This window comes from Apiospora marii, assembly GCF_038362585.1.
Source record: "Apiospora marii strain CBS 49790 chromosome Unknown utg000003l_segment0_segment0, whole genome shotgun sequence".
NCBI lineage: Eukaryota > Fungi > Ascomycota > Sordariomycetes > Amphisphaeriales > Apiosporaceae > Apiospora > Apiospora marii.
Genome location: NW_027117374.1, coordinates 2,557,008 through 2,580,016, shown reverse-complemented (window position 1 = coordinate 2,580,016; position 23,009 = coordinate 2,557,008). Strand labels below are relative to the sequence as shown.

The 23,009-nt window shown below is 52.5% G+C and overlaps 3 protein-coding genes across 3 annotated transcripts; 2 read left to right on the top strand and 1 right to left on the bottom strand.

The window, feature by feature from the left end:
- Window positions 1-1,785: 1,785 nt before the first annotated feature.
- On the top strand, window positions 1,786-2,892 carry PG985_004313 (uncharacterized protein; the record flags this gene model as incomplete). Its single annotated transcript, XM_066824082.1, has 2 exons — window positions 1,786-1,865; window positions 1,929-2,892. 2 exons carry the CDS (start codon window positions 1,786-1,788, stop codon window positions 2,890-2,892), a joined length of 1,044 nt encoding a protein of 347 aa, XP_066687242.1.
- Window positions 2,893-6,223: 3,331 nt separating this feature from the next.
- On the bottom strand, window positions 6,224-11,960 carry PG985_004312 (uncharacterized protein; the record flags this gene model as incomplete). The annotated part of the gene is made up of 3 exons (XM_066824081.1): window positions 6,224-6,334; window positions 6,394-11,369; window positions 11,435-11,960. 3 exons carry the CDS (start codon window positions 11,958-11,960, stop codon window positions 6,224-6,226), a joined length of 5,613 nt encoding a protein of 1,870 aa, XP_066687241.1.
- A 3,917-nt stretch (window positions 11,961-15,877) lies between these two features.
- On the top strand, window positions 15,878-22,217 carry PG985_004311 (acyl transferase domain-containing protein; the record flags this gene model as incomplete). Its single annotated transcript, XM_066824080.1, has 3 exons — window positions 15,878-18,810; window positions 18,876-21,064; window positions 21,118-22,217. The coding sequence occupies 3 exons, from the start codon at window positions 15,878-15,880 to the stop codon at window positions 22,215-22,217; spliced, it is 6,222 nt and encodes a 2,073-aa protein (XP_066687240.1).
- Window positions 22,218-23,009: the final 792 nt, after the last annotated feature.

Here is a 23,009-nt window from a genome sequence, read left to right as displayed (position 1 = left end):
TTGTACATTTAATGCCATTGCCAACTGCCAATGGTATTTGGATGAGACTTTGCTTCCTTCCGATCCACTGCGACCAACAGTATTCTTCTTTCGATTTCTAGTATACAGTCCTCTATATTCCCATCAGGAGCAACGGGCCTGGGAACCAACAGGCGCCGCTCTATTCTTCAACAAAGCCAATGTCAGACAAACCAGAATACTACGGCAAAATGCGTTCGTAACGAGTTTCCTCGAGGGCTTCACTGGAATCTGATATCAGGCTTGGTGATACAACTGTCTTCGGTATCTTCTTTTGGACCAATTGCACATAATAGTTGATATCGACTGCAGCGGTAACATACATATCTGCATTTGCAAGGGGTCCCTAAGTTCCATACACAAGACACCAAATATAAATCCAGGTTGGTGACATTCACCTTGGTGTTGTTAGCGTTGCTCGTAATTCAAGTCCCAACTATGTTTATTCCAAGAATCAAATAGTATCCAGAGTCTTCTCTGCAGCTAAATGCGTACCAAGTCCAAGCAACAATATTGAACGTAAAGTTTCCGCCCTGAATAGGAAGCCATCCTTTGCGCACCCAATGTTTTGCAGGCCTTTTTTTTCGGCCGAAAACCTCTGCACCCAAATAGCATTACGCAGGACCTAAATATTGATTCTTGAAAGTATTGTCCCGTTTGATACTGGATGACAACTCCAGGTCATGGTAATTGGTCACGGTGCCGCAACTTCGCATTGGCTGACTCATGGAGGGGTTTACCCCTTTTCAGCCTTGCCCATAATATCACCAGGTCAGAAATGTCGACAGATTCAAACTTATGGTACACCCGTATCTCAGTACAACGGTACAGTTACTGACTACTTATATTCTGTAAATAACTTTGCTCTTGCCAAAACAACAGCGCCAGGCAACCCCGCCATTTGTGTAGAAATGCTGCACCTGCCACCGGAAGTACCACAATTACGCGTGATAGACCTGCTTCATATCATTGATTGCATCCCCGGAATTTGATCGCTGTATGCGGCTCGCTTTTCGCATTGAATGCAGCGTATCTATGTCGCAGGGCAATACTGAACACGCACATGATGTCACTTGCTCGCTCCCCTTGAAGTGTCCTGGGTACCTTGAATCCATCATGTTGAGCTGTATCACGTACTGTTGAATAACCGCTCAGGGTGACTCAGTAAACCGACTGCGTATACATCAGACGGTTCCAGCAATAGCCGTGAAGGATACTAGCTATGGTGGGTACTTCTTGTATTCATCGACGCCATCCCATCTTTGCAGCTCGATATGGAGTGGCCTCATGTCATACAGAGGGGCCAAACAGCATTGAATGGCTTCAAGTTGAGGAGGAACATCGAATGATTTCAAGAAACCAAGTTGTCTTGCGACGGCGATTGAATATTCGCTGCAACTTGGGTGCACTTTCTTCCCTATATAAACTCCCGTCAGCCATCACTTGTGAACGTATCTTCTCCATCACTACACACATCTGTTCACAGCGGCCACGACTACGAAACTGTCATAACAGTCTTCGCAGCAACCACGATTACGCCACTGTCATAACAGTCTTGACAGCAGCCACGATTGCGATACTGTCATAACCGTCGTTGATATCGATCTCGAGTCACCGCCCCTTTCGTGCCACGGGACAACACCAACCAACGTATGTATAATACTCTTCGCGCCAACTAAACTCAACACCACAAAACGTATACAGTATTCTGACTCAATGGATATAGATCAGGGTCAACGAACTCCGAGTTTTCGACTACCTAGCAAAATGTCCGAATGGATGGGCTACATGCAAACTGCGACCCCTGAGTCCAGCGGCACCGACCAAACGGCTCAAAATAACTTCATGTATGATTGTTACATATACTCCTTATTCAACCCCGCCACTAATTAATCGATTGCACGATACAGGCCCGTGAACAACCAGCAGCAGCAGGCTGCAGAGAAGACACAACCTCAAGCCGCCCCCCCTGGCCGCCGCCGAGGCCCTGGCATCATCGGTCGCGGCCTGCTGCCCCTGAGCGACGGCCTATCGATCCAAGAGTACGAGCGCCGCCGCAAGCATAACAGCGAGAAGGCCGAGGAGAACAAGAAGGTACAGCGCGAGCGCAACAACGAGGCTGCCCGCCGCAGTCGTCAGCGCCGCGCCGATCTGATCAGCACCCAGTCTGGACAGATCCAGCGCCTATCGCAAGAGGTCGGCGCCCTAACCCGCGAGCGGGACTACTGGAAGGGTGTTGTCGAGCGTATGCAAAGCGGCGGCGGTGGCATGAACGGACGTGGCCAGCAGAACGACCAGCCTCTCCCGCAGCATCAACAACAACAGCACCAACAGCAACAGACGCTGACATCGCAGTACCTTGCCTACCCGTCCGCCATGACTCCCTCTGTCTCCGTCAACTCTACGCCTCTCAGCCATATCGCCCGCACTCCGTCTGCTCAGGTCCCTACCCAGCAGCAGAACCCTCAGTTCCCCGCCATTGCGACACCTTCCCATCTGTCGGCCAACATCGCTCCGTCTCAGCTGATGCACCCGTTCCCGGATATCGCTGCTGCGTCGGCTCAGGCCCAGGCCCAAGGCGTTGCTATGGCCGCTGTCCCAGTCAAGAGTAACCTGAACTCGCCCCCTGTCCCCCAGACATTTGCTCCAGCTGCTTTCGATGCTGCTGCTTCGGGCCACGCCGATACCGGCTTTGCTGGCTATCCTTTCTTCCCGTCTGCCGATACCCCCGACAACACCTCGGCCTCGGATGCGGTTGAAGGTCTTGACGACAGCGAGTTCTTCCAGCAGATGGACGAGTACAACACCCATGTGAAGAGCGGAGAATCGGTGGATGCCATGGAGGACTTCGATTTCTCAATATCTGGTAACTAGCTCGGGTACATTGAGAGCAGATGACGGAGTCGTTTAGAGTCGTTGTAGGGTCTGCAGGCCAGTCGTACCAACATATATGGCTGATTATTCGGGTAGTCGTGCCAAGATATATGATTGGTTATTCGGGTAATTCCCCCAGTCTAGAGAGATGGAATAATCTGCTGCTTCCGGAGTATGGCTGGTCAGCTAGCGTAACCTTCCTGCGTTTTCCTTTGCCAGATATGGCTATCAATATGGAGTAAATGTCCTTGTAAGCGACTTTCGGTGTTTATCCATTCCTATTCCAGTGCTTATTCCACGTTATCCCAGTGCTTTTTGAGGGGAAGTGTAACCGTTTACTCGAGAAACTCCCACTATTCCCTCTTGAGATATCTCGTTCACTCCAGGAGAGTAAATACTTGCAACGAGGGTCGATAGGTGTGTTTGGACCAGGTGTTATGTGTTGCTCGCAATAAATGTTTCTTTGACTCCTGGGAATTCGTTTTTCTTTCGCCCTTGTGGAAACGAAGCCCAACGAATAACGAACGCTAAGTGCATTCGGAGCTCAGACGAGCTCGAGGCACAGCTGCATGTATGCATGTAGAAAGTCGAAATCGAGAATGGGACATTGAGGGAAGGAGGGAAAAGAGAAAGTGTGCGTGCGTAAAGATAAATACTCCTAGCCGGGGAGTTTGGGGAAGCCATCCCAAGCACGTGGCATGGAGGCGCCCGCTGACTCAACGACAGTGATGGTGATTCCTGCGTTCAAATGATCGGCGATGCAACGCTTTACTAAGCGCCGCCGCCAAAATGCCATCGTGGTCACGAGAGCTATTTTGGGATGGCGCAGGGGCCGTCAACGCCCTCCTCTGCCCTGCCCTTTTCGTTTTCTCTTATGCGACCGACCGCCGAACGGTTGTCAGCGTTCGGGAACCGTTTTCGTTTTCTCCTGTACGGCCGACTGGCGAACGTTTGTCAACGTCCGCCAGCCATTTTCATTTTTCCTGTGCGGCCGACCGCCGAACGTTTGTCAGCTTTCTGGGCTGTGTGATAGCCAGCTTGGTATCGATCAATGTGAGGCTACCAAGGAAGCGGCGATTGGGTAGGGGTGGATATGTTGGCAGACAGGGAGAAGGTGTTGAGTGAAGATGAAGGAATCGCCGAGTGGTGATGTGGTCAAGGGTTTTTACCTGTTAGATAAATAGATCACGGAGCAGAACCTGCATTGAATATAGGATTCAGTATGGAGGTGGGTGCAGAAAATTGTCTGAAATATCTCACCTGATTGGCTCAATAGCATGTATACAAAGTTATCCATAGTGTATTACTTACTTGTCTCGACTTTGAAGTGTTGCCATTCCGTCCTTGGGTCTGGAGCATTCCCCGGAAGGGCATGTGAAGTAACAGAATGGACCTGAGTAGCTGGCCTTGCATGCCAACAGAGATATCATACGGTACGTGAAGGCAAGTTTAGGACGAGGACTTGAATGTATGTCGTGCGTTTTATACACCATAACGATTGGACGTAACCTTTTACTTTGTCCAAGGCAATAATGACCGTCCAGGGTGTTGGAAGTGTAATTATTTGCATTGATAACATCAACCAGAGGTGCCAGCTCAAGATCTTCTGCAAAGAGATGGTGACCGGAGTTTCTTAGCCTTTGTGGTTATATTGTGGTTGCAACAAACCAGTGGTATCGGTGAGACTTTGGACTCAAGACCACAGGCTGATCCAGAAAAGAAAGAAAACAAAAAGCTCTGGCCGCCCTGTGTCAGGATCGAGCCGTACGAAAACACCCCCCTGAATAAAGGCCTTGGGCATTTTATCTAACTAACTAACTGAGGCAGTTGGTTGGCTGATAGAGAAAAGCTCTATCTAGGCATATGAGCCCCTTCTCGTCCTCCTTGAGACCTAGGAAATGGTGGCGAGGTTTCGGACACACGTTAGTAAGACAGTTCTTCTTGCTGCAAAGCTCCTTCCGTCCGCTAGATCCTAGAATAGAATGGGCGAACAACATACCAGACTAGAGACTATTACCTATACAAGACTTTCCTACGAGGAACATGAGTTACGGAACTGCCGTAATGTCAGGGTGACAAATGCAATTCACTCGAAAACATCTCCGTGGTGCAAGGGAGGTAACAGAGCTCGCTTCCACAGATACCATCGCACCAAGCATCGTTTCAGAAAGCACAAATGGCCATGATTGATACACATCCAGAATTTCAGGATAATAGCAAGCGCCAGCGACTAATTTTGAGATAACATTGTCGGCCACCCGGGTTGATTCGTTTCGGCCATTTCTGCCCTCTTCGAGGCCAACGACATCTAAAGGAAACTACGATATGGAGTTGTTTGGGCAACAACGACGAAGCCTCAGAAAATGATACACCGTAAATCCAAGAGAAAACTGTTGTCGTGAGGTATTGTCACGTGGAAACACCAGCGTTCTTTGACGGCCGACAAGTATACGGGGCATTGATATCTCCGACCCAAAGGAACACCTACTACCAAGGTGGAGATGAGCAGGGCCTTTTGTCAAAAAGGAAAAAGGCCGAAGTGCCCCAAAATATCAACCCGAGAATTATCTCACTGAGGACCGACAAAGACTAACAAAGAGAAATAGTGTGGCTGGGGTGGCATGACGCATCGCGACCAGAGCAGGGGCCGTATCGAACCACGATCACATGCACATAATATTGCTACATCCACATATCCTTGCTGGGCTCCCCCCACGCAGGATCCACGAATCTGGGTTAGCACTTGGAATGGGGCACCCCGACATCTCGTATCAAGAGGGTCAGGAGAACAAGTACTGATACAACTGAGCAGGGGCTCAATGGCAGCGGCACGAGCCGAGAATCAAGCTTTTCATCGTGCGTCCATTAGCGTCGGGCCTTTGGCAGTTCGGAGATAGACTTTCATGAGATCAGATCAGATGTCGCATGGGCCACTCACTGTCAGGGCCACTGCCACCTATCGAGAGGTGGATGAGAGCGGACCAATGTCTTGCCACGGTTTTCGAGCTCGTGATGGAACTGGCATAGTATCTTAGTTGTACATATGGCATTTGCACATTAGGCCGAGGGATGAGGTAAGTGCGTGCAGGTTAAAATATTTTATATTTGCTCTCGACACATAATATGTGTAATAGCCATGAGAGAGCATCGACACCTCTATCTTCCTGTTCCTTCTCCTTCCCTCCCCACTCGATATCGTTGCTCGTCTATCTTTGGTAACGGATGTAAATACACGACACTGAGAAGTAAAATCACGTTCCCAATGGACAAACACCCGCGCCGCCAAGTCTAATATATACATTCATTCACATGAAACGTTACGCCATGATGCTTAGAAAGAAGCAACCGATACAGCAATGGCTTGCAGGTCCGTGTGGGAGATGGAAACGACCACATCCTTGACGCCGGCCTTGTCAGCGGCAGCCTTGGCATTGCCATGCAGCTGTGAATAATTGGTTAGCATGACTGGTCAGAATGTGGAACATCAACGGGTTAACTTACAGTGACAGTCGGGACACCGTGCTCATTGGGAAGGACCTCGATATCCTTCAGAGCAGCACCACCACCCATGCTCTGAACACCCAGACTCTTGAACACAGCCTCCTTGGCACTCCAGCGACCGGCAAAGGAGCTTTGCGGGCTGGGTGCTTTGCGGCAGTAGGCAATCTCCTGTTCAGTGAAGTTGCGCTCAACAAAGGTCTCGTTGTCAATGTTGATGGATGCAATATCCTCAACATCAACGCCGTGCTTCTGTCCGTTGTTCATTGGGAGGGCACGGGCCATGGTCTCGGTAAGAGCCTGAGTGGTGCTCTTCGACACCGAGGTCTGGGCAGCAAGGGCTGCCTTCTTGGCAAAGTCGGTAGCAAAGATCAAACCGGCCGACTTCTTGTCCTCAGAGACGCGTGCCTCGGGGTTGAGCAGTACAGAGCTCAGCTGGTCTTCGGTGTAAGGAGCGTGGGCCTTTGCCTGGAACAATGAGTTGTTGATCATGCCGTTGTGGAAGTGGCGGTAGGTCTTCTTCTGGCGTGCGCCAAGCTTCTGGCAGTAAGCCTCATACGTGGCTTCGTCAAGAGTGGCGTAGAGGTAGCGGGGGTGGATTCCGATTGCCTGGGCTCCCTTCTGTCCGAAACCGAAAGAAGTGACCGAGAAAGCCTTGACACCATCCGTCTGGATGCTGCGGCTTGGGTATACGATCAAATCAAACTGCTCCATGATGGGATCGACATTGTCGGCATTGCGGTTGCCAGGGACCAATCCAGTGTTCAGGACTTGCAAACATCCGTTCATCATCCAAGCACCAGCGGCACCCTTGGGATGTCCAGTGAGATACTTCTGGAAGATACCCAGAACGGCATTGCCCTTCTTGCGGCCGAGATGACGAAGTTGCTGGCAAATGACAGACGACTCGTTCTTGTCGTTGGCCTTGGTGGAGGTACCGTGGAAAGAGGCAACGTCCAGGTCGTCAATGGTAAGACCCCAGGTAGCCAAGGCTCCACGGAGAGGAGCAATGGTCGTATCTTGTTTCCAGAAGTTGTTGCCGAAGCTTCGGAGTGCCTCCTTCTCTTCACGAAGGGCTTCCTTCTCAATGTGCTGGACGCGGCTTTCCATGTAGTCTTTCTCGTCAAATGGCTCGCCAGCGGACTTCATGGCCTCAACCTCTTGCTGGATGTATTGCATCTCCCACTCCTTTCGGTCTTGAATCTGGTTCTTGCGCTGCTGAATCTGTCTGCGGCGGTACTCAATATCGAGCAGGGGCGAAGGGAATTTACGAGCCGTCTCGCGTGCGGTAGTGAGGACACCCTGGCCAGGAGCAGGAACGGACCGTCCGATCTTGTCGCTGGCAGTGGTTGTGAGAGCCAGGATACCATAGATGGGAACACCCATGTCAAGGGCAAGCTGGGCCGTCATGATAATCTGCACACCAGAGCCTTGGGACTCCATGAAACCGTTACGGGTAGTGGTAGTAGGTCGCGACATCTCTTGGGGTGTACGGCCGTGAGCAAACTCATCGACAGCATTGCTGGTTGCCTTCATGTTGGCGAATTCATAAGATCCCTCCTCACCAAAGTCATCGAAGCCACCCACAAGGCACACGCGTGCCTTGCCCTCCATGATGGTCTCGTAACCAATGTCGACCGACTCTACCGCAGTAGCGCAGGCACCGACAGGGGTCTTGATGGGACCGGAGGATGACAGCAGCAGCATGTTGACCCATGCAGACATGGTGTTGATGAAGGACTCCTGGAGGATATCATTCTGAACAGGCTTGTCCAGGAAGCGGTCACGGTGCATGCCACGCAGAGCGCCAGCACCACCCATACCCGAACCAATGCAGTTACCGACCTCAGAGGTGTGGACGTACTTGTAGAATTCGTACGGATCGGTGATACCGGAAGAGAGAAGAGCCTCAGCGACCGAAACAAGTACAAAGAGAGTGACGGGATCGACTTGAGAGATGATGTCGTCAGGAACACCGTACTTCTTGGCGTCCCAGCCAGTGGGGATTTGGCCAGCGACGAGGCGATCGAATCGAAGAGCCTTGGGGATCCAGAGTGTGGCACCCTTTCGCATGCGCACAATGTATTCACCACTATCCGGGATCTCAAAGATCTCGGCCTTGTCACCGTGCTGGCGCTTGAACTCCTCAGCAGTCTCCTTCGAAGACTCGAATGGCTCAAGGTCCTCTTCAATGACAACTTCGTGCAGGAGTTCCTTGTTGTTGGGATCGTAGCCATCGAAGAGCTCAGGCTCAATGAGACGAATACCAGAATGCTCCAGGATGTGCTTCTCGTACTTCTGCTTGATGTCCTTGTCGTCAACAGGCTCCCCAGACTTGGCATCAACCCAGCCCGAGTATTGCTTGCCCTTGATAGGACCGTTGTGGTTCTTGATGAGACCCATAATCCAAGCCATCTCAACACAACCCTCGAGCGAGAACTCTCCGTACGCCTCCATCTCCCATCTGGTTCGAGAGTTACCCCACGGGCCAACCTCGGCGAAACCGGTGACGACAACGACCTTGTCCAGATCGACCATGCCCTTCAGCTTGTCATGGAGGGGAGCCACATCCTTCTTCCAGTCCGGTAGGTTCGGGAAGTCGAACTTCAGGTTGGCACGCGGCTCAATAACCTTCTTCTTGTAGAGAGCCTCGCTCTCTGCGCCATTGACGATCTTGTTCTCAATGGCCGTCTCCTTGGTCACTGCGCGGCGCACTTCACTGGTGTTGGTGATGTTGGCGCGCTCCCGGCCCATAAGCTTGTTGAGCTTCTTGAGGAATTGCAGGCCACCGTTGAGGTCAGCAAAGACAGGCTGGTGCTGGCAAAGATCAACAATCTGGGGAGACATGAGACCGAGCAGGTTGAAAGCCATTTCCTGCTGAGAGAAAGTGCGTGCGCCTTCCTGCTCAACACTCTCGGCAACGACGTTGTTGCCAGACATGAGACCCGTGCCTCGAGTCCAGCCGATGACAGCTCCGCAAATGGTGAGGTAGCTGGCCCAATCCTCGGATCGCCATCTGTTGAAGAGGGTTTCCAGGCCAAGCTTGGACTCGGAATAGAGACCATCGCTTCCGAATGTACCATGATTGGGTGACAGGGGCAAGACAACCTGGGCCGGTCGAGTCTCGAAGCCTCTCTCGATCTTCTGGGCCTTCACGCAGCCAAGCAGGCGCAAGAGGTTGGTCAGCATGATACGATGGGCCAATTCAGACTTGGAGTCGATGTTGTCGATCTGGCGACCCTGTTCGGAAATGGCGGCGAAGGGCACAATGTAGTCAAGATCCCAACCAAGACCCTTCTTGGTGTCGTAGATGTAGTCTACAAGAGCTTCCACATCCTGCTTGCTACCTTGGTTGAAGGGCACAACAACCAACTGAGAGCCTCGAGCACCAAACTTTGCGTACATGGCCTGGTAATACTCGGTAACTTCGCGCGAGAAGCGGCTGGTAGTAACGATGACCTTGGCGCCACCGCTGATGAGGCCTTGCAAGACTTCAGCACCAATGGAACCAGCACCGGCACCGGTCATAAGTACGTATTTGCCCTCATAGCTGACACCATCCTTGGCGGCAACTTCTAAGCAGTCCAGGAACACCTTGGTGAGCTTCCTGTCATATTCCCACCCAGTAAGCTCATCAAAGCTCTTGAGGTGCAGGAAAGGAATCGTCTCGGTTTTGCCCTTGTTAGTTGAGGCGGCGGTGGTTGCCTTCAACCCGCTCTTCTTGACGAGACCAGACGTCTTGCCATTCTCTCTAGGCAAGATCTGGTTCTCGTTCATTGCCAGGGACTGGCGGAGGTTGTTGGTGAGGGACTTGATCTCCGCCTGTGTCGTCTTGGCCATTGTCTGCTGGGCCTTGATCAACTTGACAAGACGGGTGAAGTCATGTTGAACCCGTGTACGGTTGCCGTATTCTGTGAGCTTGCCGCCCTCGGCCATCTGCTTAACGTAGTGCTCAAGCTTGCGGCAACTGGGTCTGGCAACTTCCTCGTACTTGATGTTGCCTTGGTTGTCAACAGTGGTGTGGGGACCGGTGGGAACAGCAACATCCTTGTAAACGGGAGAGACGTTCAAGACATCTCTGCAGTTCTCGATGAGCTGTTGACCCAGCTCCTTGGCGAGTTTGTATGTTTCTCCCCGCTCAGTCGGGCAGTTGTCAATGTGGTACTGCATGAACTCGAGAAGCAGGGGATTCGACTTGCTCATGATGCGGATGCATTGGCTGACGATTTCACGGTCGACAACCTGGAGTCTACCGAAGATGATGTCGTAGAACATGTGAAGAGCATCCTGACGAGCCCAGTTCCATGCCGAGTCGTATGTGCGAGCCTTCAGAGGGCTAAAGACAGGCTCAATACCAGCGGCGTAGAAGTCGCCATGCTCAGCCGACCAGAGATCGAGCTGGGCTTGCAATACCTTCGAGGACTCTTGAGTTACTTGTGCGGCCTTTTCGCCGGCGCGGAGATCCATTTTCAGGTATCTCGCCAGAAGCTCAAGCTGCTGCTTGAAGAGTGCACGCTGGTCCTTGGTAAGAGCGTCGATGGCTGCCGGATCCATCATCATACCGCCACTGCCTCCAGCAGCTGGGCCAGCCGCTGCGGCAGTAGACAAGCTGATGCCAGCGTTGGTAGCGTACTTCTGGGCAACATCGTCCAAGAATGCCTTGGCATCGTTCTCAGAGCCTAGACGTGCAGCAGGTTCCATAGTGATGGCCAGCAGGAGAGCACCATCCTGTCGTCCGGGACCAAGACCCCATCTCGTCTCGAGGTATTTGCGAGCAGCTGTGATGTTGAAGCCTCCAGGCATCTTTGAAGAGACGAGTCGAGCAATGAGAGCTAGCGACTGCTTGCCAAGCTGGCCATTGAATGTCGCCTGCATAACAGCGCCGAGCTCATCCAGGGGCGTGTCTTCAGGCTTCTCAGGGGTTGAGCCAAACTCCTTGCCCAAATCACCCAGAATCTCGTTCTGCAAAGTAGACTTGCCTGGTTTTAGATTGGTTAGCAATGTAGGCGTAAGAGATTATTAGAATACTGCATAAACCACTTACCACTAACAAGATCCTTGATAGCTTTGCTCAAGGGGATCTCGAGGAAGGGCTTCTTGAGCTTCTGAGCTATTAAGGCTCTGACGATTTCAAGAGCTTGAACTGGGGCGTCTGGCACAGAAGCAGCTGGACCCGCGCTCGCCGGAGCCGGGGCAGCCGCTGCCGGTGCGGCAGAAGCGGCGGCAGCTGGGGCAGCTCCTCCGCTGGAACTGGAGCTCTCAGCTGCTGGCTCCGGCTCCTCCTCAATGGGGTCTACATCGTAGTAGATCTCCTTTGCGTCCTTGTTGTAGCAAAGAATTTGTCGTTGGACCGACTTTGCAGCGTCAAATGCCTCGTACTTGGAAGCAATGGTTCGCTTTGCCATCACTCCTAATGTATCTGCGGGGCCGACCTCGACGATCCGCTCGGCCGTCTTCTCTGCCAGGAAGACATCTTGTGTTTCAATCCATCTCACTGGCGAGGCGAACTGGTAAGCGAGAAGCTCGACAAGGAGCGTGTGAGCAAGCTCTTGCTCGACTTCGGGACGCATCTTGGGCGGTGTGGCAAGGGTCGGCGGGAGAGAGGGTAGACACCTCTGTGAAAAGGTTCTCTATGTGTCGAGAGAGGGGTGCTCTCGTTTGGCGAGACTCCACGGGGTATCTCGTCTACTGGTAGTATGGTGTCTCGTGGCAAACGTCGTGCAAGGCGTGAAGGTATGTAGAAGGGGTTGAGAGTAGATAGGTCGGGAGGTCGACAGTTTTTGGCTGTCCCTGTGGCTAACCTCGACTTGAAACTATTACAATTGAATTAACAAAGAGTCAAGATGGGAAAGCACTGCTGAGCTTGGATGGCAGGCAAGCAACAGAGGGAAATTGGGAAGAATGAGAGGACTCCAGACGAGCTACTGTAGAGAGTGGAAGGGAAGGTGGGTGAATACATGTATGAGCAAGCTCAGTTTTTGCGTACCTCTGTCTGTATCGTGCAATAGAGGCGGTTCCAACGCCCCTGCAAGAACAAGAATACCACTTGAATTGACAAATCCACTCAAGAATTGCGGTCTCAAAAAAAAGTGACTGGAAGGAGCGCGCCTCTACGTACCGTACACCATACTTTTCTACGACAGGCCGTCCAAGACAAAGTGGGATGGATACATGTAGACAGGGGACTGGGGATATGCCGGGATGGGCACCTTCTAGAGGCTGTAGCTTCAAGTTTCGCGTGTTTTCCCAAATGTTGAACACGCAAAAAAATTGGCTGGTCTGGCCGCTAGCCTTGGTACCTCTCTTGCTGCAAGAGCGCCGCGTGTAAACAAGTACCCAGCAGGTTCGAGCCGCCAATCCGACAACCAATGCACAAAATATTGTAGGCCCCTCTGCAGCATGCATTACGACCCCTGCCATCGCAGGCTCTCGTTTCTCACCATTACCGCATTCCAGCTCTACGGCTATCTTTTCGTGCTCCGGATCGTATGTTGGCTGCTTCCCATGTCCCGGAGAGCTCTAAGACCCAAATTGTTCGCAAAGAAGGATGTAGACGTTGGTAGATTCACGATTCGCAGCCGCCACCTAGTGACCAGCACGAAGAACACCGAACCCTCTGTTTCTAGATTGACTCTCCACTTCTGTGACACCACTTTCCTCTCAACCAACTTGATGTTTCTAAGCCATAATCGGAATAGTGCGTGCGAAGAAGGTCCCCTCTCTCCCCCACAGAGTCTCATCCCATCTATTTCAATGGACTTGGCTTCTGGCCTATGTTGGCTTTGGTACCATCATCCTTGGTGCAAGTTGAGGACCCCTCCTACCCAGAGAGTTTCGGCCGAAGTCTTGACAGACCCAAGTGACAAGTTCCGGTAACTGTAACTGGCAGTGGGAAAGGGTCTTGCAACTTACTACTGCTTGCTCTGCGTGCCCTGATTCGCTCAGCATGCAGTCGCCCTCGTTAAGCTCGAGTATCGTGGCAATATGGAGCGCCGTTCCTGACAACTCATCTGGACTCAAATTGATGAAGCCGTCACCGTCTCTCCGAGTCCGACCCCTATCGTCGGGTCCACTTCCACACTCAAATGCCTCGACTTAATGCGGGTCCCATCCGTTCTCCGGTGGGTGCCAACTGCCAATGGCTTCGTACCGAATACATTCGCAATGCATTCCCGATCATTGGTTGCTGCACCATCAGGCTACTCTACTGTACTCTGATCACTTGTGTTGGTTGAACTATTGGGGGCTATTGGGAATGGTCGAGTTATACTATATATCGTATTATACAACCGCGTAGAGTATAGCGTTTATGGCAAATTGAAACCATATGTAGTGAGTCTCCAGGGCTGGCTGGCACAAGGACATGACTGTGTCTTCCTCTCTCAGGACACACTGATGAAGCTAGCTATTTGGCTGCATACGTCTAGCACCGCTTCTGCAGCACTGGATGTTGAAGTCGTCGCTATCGTTGGCATATAAAGCATGGATAGGTTTCCGAGAGCGATCGGCTGATGCGAGCTACGACATCATTGAGCATTGCCATGCGGGGGATTCTCTATAATAAGTAATCCCATCGAAAGGATACCCCTCCAACGACCCCCATCCGTGCCTCTTGCATGACCGCCTGGGTATCCTTTTCCTTGGCTCGCGCTTTGCAGGTTCAATGCATTGACACGCCCGTGATCTTTTGTATCTCAGCCGATCCGACTCCCTTTACAAGGAAGCCGGTATCTTCCAGATTTACAAGCCATGAAGCTATTCCAGAATAATGACCGAATGTAATTGAATGCATGCTTTCTGGAAGACCAATCGCTCTTGTTCTAAAGACCCATATGGCACTATATGTGAGTTGCCCGGGGCTATTCCCGCGTCTTTTGTCTGTGGTTTATTTAACCTTACTTTCGAGCCGCCGTCCGATCCGAGGATGTTGACTAAGGTTCGCGCATTTTCTATCATGGTAAGTCCGAAATGTGGTGGGAGGCCATGGAAGTTCGTCGTTCGGGACTCGGTTGATAAACACAGGTCGCATGTAAAGATGGACAGGCTTAAATTCGCCATGTTTCAAGTGTACACCTTCATACAGGTTTGAATATAGGCAGGCAGGCAGGCAGGTTTATCCACAAACACATCGTTGGAACCCCAAACAATGAGAATGATGGGAGTTGGGATTGGTTATCAACACTTGCGTGGTGCCCCAACGAACGAACATCAATTATGGGTGCAACGCATTTGCAGCTTACAGGGGCGCAACAGAAGAGGTACATGGCTGCATCCCAGGAGTTCGAGGCAGAATGTCATGCATGAGGGATATCCACGCGTTGCCAGCCAGGTACGTGCATCATGAACTCAAGACATACTGTCACTATCGATGATGCCGGTGCGCGGGCGTAATACTCGCCGAAACGCTCGGGTGGTGGTGTTGGTGGTGGTGCTGCCGCATTCAATTGAACAGGTATCGTCCGGTCTGGTCTTCAAAGTTTCGTTCGCGGGCTGCAGTCAGGGTCTTCGTTCAGGTGGGGTGCCATGCGGGCGGATAAGGGCGCTGGGCGCAGCTACTGGCTGGCGATTGGCATCCATCAATTGGGGGGTAATGGCGCCTTGGGGAGGTACCCGGTACTTCAACCCTCCTTGCAACCCTCCTGCTCCAACCTGCCCCTCCCCCTGTCGTGGATCTGGGCTAGAGCTGCACGTAGCTTCCCTGTCCGGTACAAGTCCCCAACAAGAAGTCGAAATTTTTGGCGAGGCAGAATGCTTCCCGCAGCCCCAAGAGCAAAAAAAGTTGATACGTTGAGCAGGGACAGGCAGGCATGGGCTGCATACGCACCACGGCGATTGGGTAATACTCATCGACTAGAGAAGGATGTAGCTAGGCGTAGTAGCCAAGCAAAAGTAGACATTTGCTCCATCAAATGAAATGGTAATGGGGTTTCTGCGCTGCTACTGCTGCTGATGAATGGATCTTTCAATAATCACCTCGCTCAATTGAAGTGTGGATGGGAATGGACGAACCGTCTCTTGTTGCTCCTTCCAGATCATTGACTTTGGGCAAGCTTTGAAACCCGTCCATCACCATCCTTTTGACAGATCCGATCCCATCCTTCACTTCCCTGACTCCAATTCACTTTTCTTTCCCTCCAAGCAAACAACTCGGGAAGACCTCCATTCTTCTTCCCATTCTGGACGCACATTGCCGTCAGAACCCAATACCCGCCCTTCCTACGCACGCTGCGTAGATTGTCAAGGCCATTCCCGTCGTCAATTGCTGTTCCTTTGGACGCTATTGCTTGTCTATATTGCAAAGCAACTTAATACTGCCCATTGCTGGGAGAAGCTATCTGCCTCCTGCTCTTGGCTGAGTTCACGGAGACATCCACAAGTAAGCCCACCGCAACTTGCTCTGTTCTTGAGATCGCTCGAAACACGCATTCTAACTTGGCTTCCGAATAGCCCGACTTTTCTACCCAGAAATCCCGTACAGCCGTCCACCATGTACGGTACCGGAACCGGCCCCCAGACGGGCGTTTCTACTCCTAGATCCAGTTCCAACCTTCGCCCTCTCACACTTACCCACGGATCTCTCGAGACCTCGTTCTTAGTACCAACCGGCATTCACTACTATGCACACCAATTGAAGGAGCGATTTACCGCTACGTTACCCGCTGCCACAGACGAGTTGGCCCAAGATGACGAGCCCTCCTCAATACCCGAGCTGGTTGCCAGATACATGGGCTTTGTGGCCCATGAAGTAGAAGAGGGTGAAGACGATGGCCAGGGGTCGTACGAGGAGGTGCTCAAGCTCGCACTGAACGAGTTCGAGCGAGTCTTCCTTCGAAGCAATGATGTGCACGCTTTGGCTAGAAGCCTCCCTGGCATCCCAGAGAAGCAAATTGCTGTTGTCCGGTGCTACTTCGCTGCCCGCTCGACAGCGAACAGAGCTATCCGCCCACATGACTCCGCCATCATGAGAGCAGCCGACGAGGAGGATGCCAAGCTGTACAATATCTTCGGCGGCCAAGGCAATATTGTCGAGTACTTCGACGAGCTTCGCGAAGTGTACGAGACGTATCCGTCATTTGTCGGCGACCTCGTCTCCAGGTCAGCAGATCTGTTGCAAACTCTGTCCCGAGACCCTAAGGCCGAAAAGCTGTACGCGAAGGGACTTGATGTTATGACCTGGCTTCATACGCCCGACACGACACCGGACAATGACTACTTGATCTCTGCGCCTGTCAGTCTGCCATTGATTGGCTTGGTCCAGCTGTGTCATTACATGGTCTTGGGAAAGGGTCTTGGTCTCCACCCCGGCATCCTGCGTGATCGCTTCAGCGGAGCCACTGGCCATTCTCAGGGTATCGTTGTGGCTGCTGCCACTGCCGCTGCTAGCGACTGGGACTCCTTCGACAGAGTCGCCAAGGATGCTCTGACAATCCTCTTCTGGATCGGAGCTCGCAGCCAACAGGTCTTCCCCAGAACCTCGCTCACCCCGAAGGTGCTGCAGGACTCGGATGAGAACGGTGAAGGCGAGCCCACGCCCATGCTGAGCATCCGTGATCTTCCTCAGAGCGAAGTGCAGAAGCACATTGATGCCACCAACCAGTACCTGCCCGAGGACAGGCACATCTCTATTTCCCTTATCAACAGCCCGCGCAACATGGTGGTAACTGGACCTCCAATCTCCCTCTACGGTCTCAACCTGCAACTCCGCAAGGTCAAGGCCCCCACCGGCCTCGACCAGAACAGAATTCCTCACACAGAGCGAAAGATTCGCTTTGTGAACCGCTTCCTTCCCATCACGGCCCCCTTCCACAGCCAGTACCTTGCCAACGCTACCAAACTGATTGACGAGGACCTCAAGAACATTGAGATTGATTCCAAATCCCTCGGCATCCCTGTGTTCAACACATGTACCGGCAAGGATCTGCGAGAGGAGGTACAAGGTGATATTGTCCCTTCCTTGATCCGCATGATTACCCGTGATCCTGTGAACTGGGAGACGGCAACTGTCTTCCCAGGTGCCACCCACATCTTGGACTTCGGCCCTGGAGGCATTTCCGGCCTGGGAATCCTTACCAGCCGTAACAAAGAAGGTACCGGTGTTAGAGTTATCCTCGCGGGTAGCCTGAGCGGGACTGTCTCGGAGGTTGGATACAAGCCTGAACTGTTCGACCGCGATGAGGAGAATGCTATTGTGTATGCCGCCGATTGGGTCAAGGAATATGGCCCCAAGCTGATCAAAACCTCTACGGGTCAGACCTTCGTTGACACCAAGATGAGTCGACTCCTCGGTCTTCCTCCTTTGATGGTTTCTGGCATGACACCTACGACTGTCCCTTGGGACTTCGTTGCTGCTACGATGAACGCCGGTTACCAGATTGAGTTGGCTGGCGGTGGTTACTTCAACGCCAAGATGATGACCGATGCCTTTGCTAAGATCGAAAAGGCTATTCCTGCTGGAAGAGGTATCACCGTCAATCTGATCTACGTGAACCCTCGTGCGATGGGTTGGCAGATCCCCCTTATCGGTCGACTCCGAGCCGAGGGTATTCCCATTGAGGGTCTGACGATTGGTGCTGGTGTTCCCTCACTTGACGTCGCTCAAGAATACATTGACACGCTTGGCTTGAAGCACATTGCTTTCAAGCCTGGTTCAATGGAAGCCATTCAAAATGTCATCAACATTGCCAAGGCCAACCCTACCTTCCCTGTTGTGTTGCAATGGACAGGTGGTCGTGGTGGTGGTCACCACTCTTTCGAAGACTTCCACACACCCATTCTTCAGATGTATGCACGTATCCGCCGCTATGACAACATCATTCTCGTCGCCGGCAGTGGCTTTGGTGGTGCCGAGGACACTTACCCTTACATTACTGGACAATGGTCCAAGGCGTACGGTTACCCGCCGATGCCATTTGATGGTTGCTTGTTCGGTAGCCGCATGATGGTTGCCAAGGAAGCCCACACCAGCAAGGCCGCCAAGCAGGCTATCATTGATGCCCCAGGTCTTGACGATGATCAGTGGGAGAAGACCTACAAGGGCCCAGCTGGTGGTGTGATCACGGTTCGATCAGAAATGGGCGAGCCGATCCACAAACTCGCTACCCGCGGTGTCAGATTCTGGGCAGAGATGGACCAGAAGATCTTCAGCCTACCCAAGGAGAAGCGAGTCGCGGAACTTAAGAAGAACCGGGATTACATCATCAAGAGACTCAACGACGATTGCCAGAAGGTCTGGTTTGGCCAGAACGCTGCAGGCCAAACCGTTGACTTGGAAGACATGACGTACGCTGAAGTCGTACGAAGATTGGTGGAGTTGACTTACGTGAAGCACCAGTCTCGCTGGATTGACCCCTCTTACATGAAGTTGGTTGGCGATTTCATCCACAGAGTTGAAGAGCGTTTCACTTCCTCGACTGGACAGATGTCGATGTTGCAGAACTACTCTGATCTCATGCAACCCTTTGAGACTGTTGACAGAATCTTGGGAGGTACCCGGAGGCCGAAACTCAGATCATCAATGCTCAGGATGTACAGCACTTCCTAATGCTGTGCCAGCGACCAGCCCAGAAGCCTACGACTTTTGTGCCTGCATTGGATGAGAACTTCGAATTCTTCTTCAAGAAGGATTCTTTGTGGCAATCTGAGGACCTTGACGCCGTCATTGGCCAGGATGTCGGCAGAACATGTATCCTTCAGGGACCGACCGCTGCAAGATACTCGACTGTTGTTGATGAACCAATCAAGGATATTCTGGACGGTATCCACAATGCACACATCGCCAGCCTGACCAGGGACCTCTACCAAGGCAAGCCGGAGACCATCCCGACCATCGAATACTTTGGTGGCAAGTTGATCGATGCCGGCGTTCCTCTCGACATTGATGGCTTGACGGTGTCACAAGACGACAACAAGAACACCTACCGCCTGTCCAACTCCCCCAGCGCTGCCTTGCCTTCTGTGGACACCTGGCTGACTCTTTTGGCCGGTCCGAAACGCTCATGGCGCCATGCTCTCTTCATGTCAGAAGTCTTGGTTCAAGGTCAGAAGTACCAGACCAACCCGATGAGACGCATCTTCGCTCCTGTCCGTGGTCTCTTTGTTGAGATTTCGTACCCCAACAACCCTAGCAAGACTTCGATCGTCGTGAAGGAGCAGCCGCGACACAATCAGTATGTCGACGTCATCGAGGTCAAGTTCGACGGCAAGAACAAGATCGTGGTCAACATGATCAAGGACACCACTGCCCTTGGAAAGCCAGTTGCTCTGCCTCTGCGCTTCACTTACCACCCTGATGCCGGTTACGCTCCTATCCGTGAATACATGGATGACCGCAACGACCGCATCAAGGAGTTTTACTGGCGTGCATGGTTCGGCGATGATAAGCTTGACCTCGATGCCCCGGTCACCGGTAAGTTCGATGGCGGAAGCGCGACTATCACGAGCCAGGACATCAACGATTTTGTGCACGCTGTTGGCAACACGGGCGAGGCTTTCGTCGACCGGCCCGGCAAGGAAGTCTATGCTCCCATGGACTTTGCCATCGTTGTTGGATGGAAGGCGATTACCAAGCCCATTTTCCCCCGCAAGATTGATGGAGATCTCCTCAAACTTGTCCATCTGTCGAACGGTTTCCGTATGATGCCTGGTGCCGAGCCTCTGAAGAAGGGTGATACCGTCAACACCACCGCACAGGTCAACGCCATTGTTAACCAGGAATCTGGCAAGATGGTTGAGGTTTGCGGTACCATCACCCGTGACGGCGAGCCCGTTATGGAAGTGACGTCGCAGTTCCTGTACCGCGGCGCCTACACCGATTACGAGAACACGTTCCAGCGCAAGATTGAGACCCCGATGCAGGTCCACCTTGCTACGGCCAAGGACGTCGCTGTCCTCAAGTCCAAGGAGTGGTTCATCTTCGAAGACAATGAAGACCTTGTTGGCAAGACTCTCGTCTTCCGCCTCCAGAGTCTCATCAAGTTCAAGAACAAGTCTGTCTTCAGCAGTGTCGAAACCCGAGGCCAGGTGCTCCTTGAGCGCCCTAGCAAGCAGATCGACCAGGTGGCCAGCGTTGAATACGTGGCAGGCGAGTCGCACGGCAACCCGGTGATTGACTACCTCGAACGACATGGATCGTCAATTGAGCAGCCTGTACACTTCGAGAACCCCATCCCGCTCAGTGGCAAGACGCCTCTGCAACTCAAGGCCCCGGCTTCGAACGAGACCTACGCCAAGGTTTCCGGGGACTACAACCCCATCCACGTGTCCCGCGTCTTCTCCAGCTATGCCAACCTCCCGGGAACCATCACCCACGGAATGTACTCGAGTGCAGCTGTGCGAAGCTTGGTCGAAACCTGGGCTGCTGAGAACAACGTTGGCCGAGTTCGCAGCTTCCAGGCTTCCCTTGTCGGTATGGTGCTTCCCAACGATGATATCGAAGTGAAGCTGCAGCATGTGGCCATGATTGGTGGTCGCAAGATCATCAAGGTAGAGGTCAGCAACAAGGAGACTGAGGAGAAGGTTCTCCTTGGTGAAGCCGAGGTTGAACAGCCCGTGACGGCTTACGTTTTCACTGGCCAGGGTTCTCAGGAACAGGGTATGGGTATGGATTTGTACGACAGCAGTCCCGTTGCCAAGGAGGTATGGGACAGAGCTGACAAGTACCTTTTGGACAACTACGGTAAGTCAACCTCAACCCCGTCATTTTATGGTTCTCTTCTAACTTCGTTACAGGCTTCTCTATCACCCACATTGTCCGAAACAACCCCAAGGAGTTCACTGTTCATTTCGGTGGGCCCAAGGGCAAGGCCATCCGTCAAAAGTACATGGACATGAAGTTCGAGACGGTGGCCCAAGATGGCAGCACCAAGTCGGAGAAGATCTTCAAGGAGATCTCGGATAAGACTACCTCTTACACGTACCGGTCGCCACAGGGTCTGCTCTCTGCCACGCAGTTCACACAGCCCGCTCTCACATTGATGGAGAAGGCCAGCTTCGAAGACATGAAGGCCAAGGGTCTTGTTCCCCGGGACAGCACCTTCGCCGGACATTCGCTGGGCGAGTACTCTGCCCTCGCAGCACTTGCCGACGTCATGCCGATTGAGTCTCTGGTGTCGGTCGTATTCTACCGAGGCTTGACCATGCAGGTAGCTGTAGAGCGCGACGCCGACGGACGGTCCAACTACTCTATGTGCGCCGTCAACCCTAGCCGCATCTCCAAGTCGTTTGACGAGGAGGCTCTGCGCTTTGTTGTTGGCAACATCGCGGAGAAGACGGGCTGGCTTCTGGAGATTGTCAACTACAACATTGCCAACATGCAGTACGTTTGTGCTGGTGACCTCCGGGCCCTCGACACGCTTGGCGCCGTGATGAACTACCTCAAGGTGCAGAAGATCGACATTGTCGACCTCAAGAAGAGCCTGAGCCCCGAGGAGGTCAAGCAGCATCTGGTCGAGATCATCGACGGGTGCGCCCAGCAGACGAATGCCAAGCCCAAGCCGCTGGAGCTGGAGCGCGGGTTTGCCACCATTCCGCTCCGTGGAATCGACGTGCCCTTCCACTCGACCTTTTTGCGGTCGGGCGTGAAGCCTTTCCGAAGCTTCCTGAACACGCAGATTAAGAAAACTAGTATTGATCCCGCGAAGCTGATTGGCAAGTACATTCCCAACGTGACGGCTCGTCCGTTTGAGCTCACCAAGGAGTACTTCGAGAATGTGTATGCGTTGACGAGCTCCCCCAACATCAAGGCGATTCTGCAGAAGTGGGACTCGTACCAGGATGACAACGCTGTCAGCGGCGTTGATGGCCAAGAGAACGTTGAGGCTGAGGCCTAGATACACTTAGACACTCTTGGTCAACAGTTGTTACTAGGGACGAATCACGATCGGAATGTCTAGATTAGAGGAAAAGGGGAGCCAAGACATTCATTAGATGAAGAAACGTGAGGAATGACGACTGGCCATGTACATGTATAGAAGTTTCGGCGCTTGCCTGGTACCGGCGAGAGCTATTCTTTTGGGACGGGGTGTGACGGTTGCTATTTGCACAATTGCTTGATTTCAGTACAGTAGATTACCCAAAGAGGGTGGCGCAATGGCGTCGCCTAATACAACATTGATAGATAACCAATGCATTATCTTTGCTGAGATTCCAATGTCTTGTCATGTGTGTTACGTACTTGGTATGAAGGTGGTTGTAGAAAAGTCCAACGGTGGGCGGCAGCGGCCGAAGCCTGAGTACAAGGAGCAAGTAGGTAGGACCTGGAAACGGAACTAGCAGCAGTTACAGTAGGCGAGGTAGCAAACGCGGAGTGTGCCAAGTGCCGATTGGGGATTGCAGCACGGCCAACGCAGGAACCAAGCCAAAACGCCCTGCAAGATAAGACATGATTGGGCCCCGTCCCCGACTTACATTAGGTAAACCGCCAACAACCAAACCCACCCGAACAGAACCCCCCACTTGTATAAAGAAAGGACACCGACGTTGCCTGCTCCCTTTGATCGTCCTCATCAACGGAATTGCGTGTGCTTTGGGAGGTCTGGAGATAAATACTGCTGATTCGCATAGATTTGGGTGCATACGCCGATCTGCCATTAACTGTAGCTGGTGGGCTCTCTTGACCACAG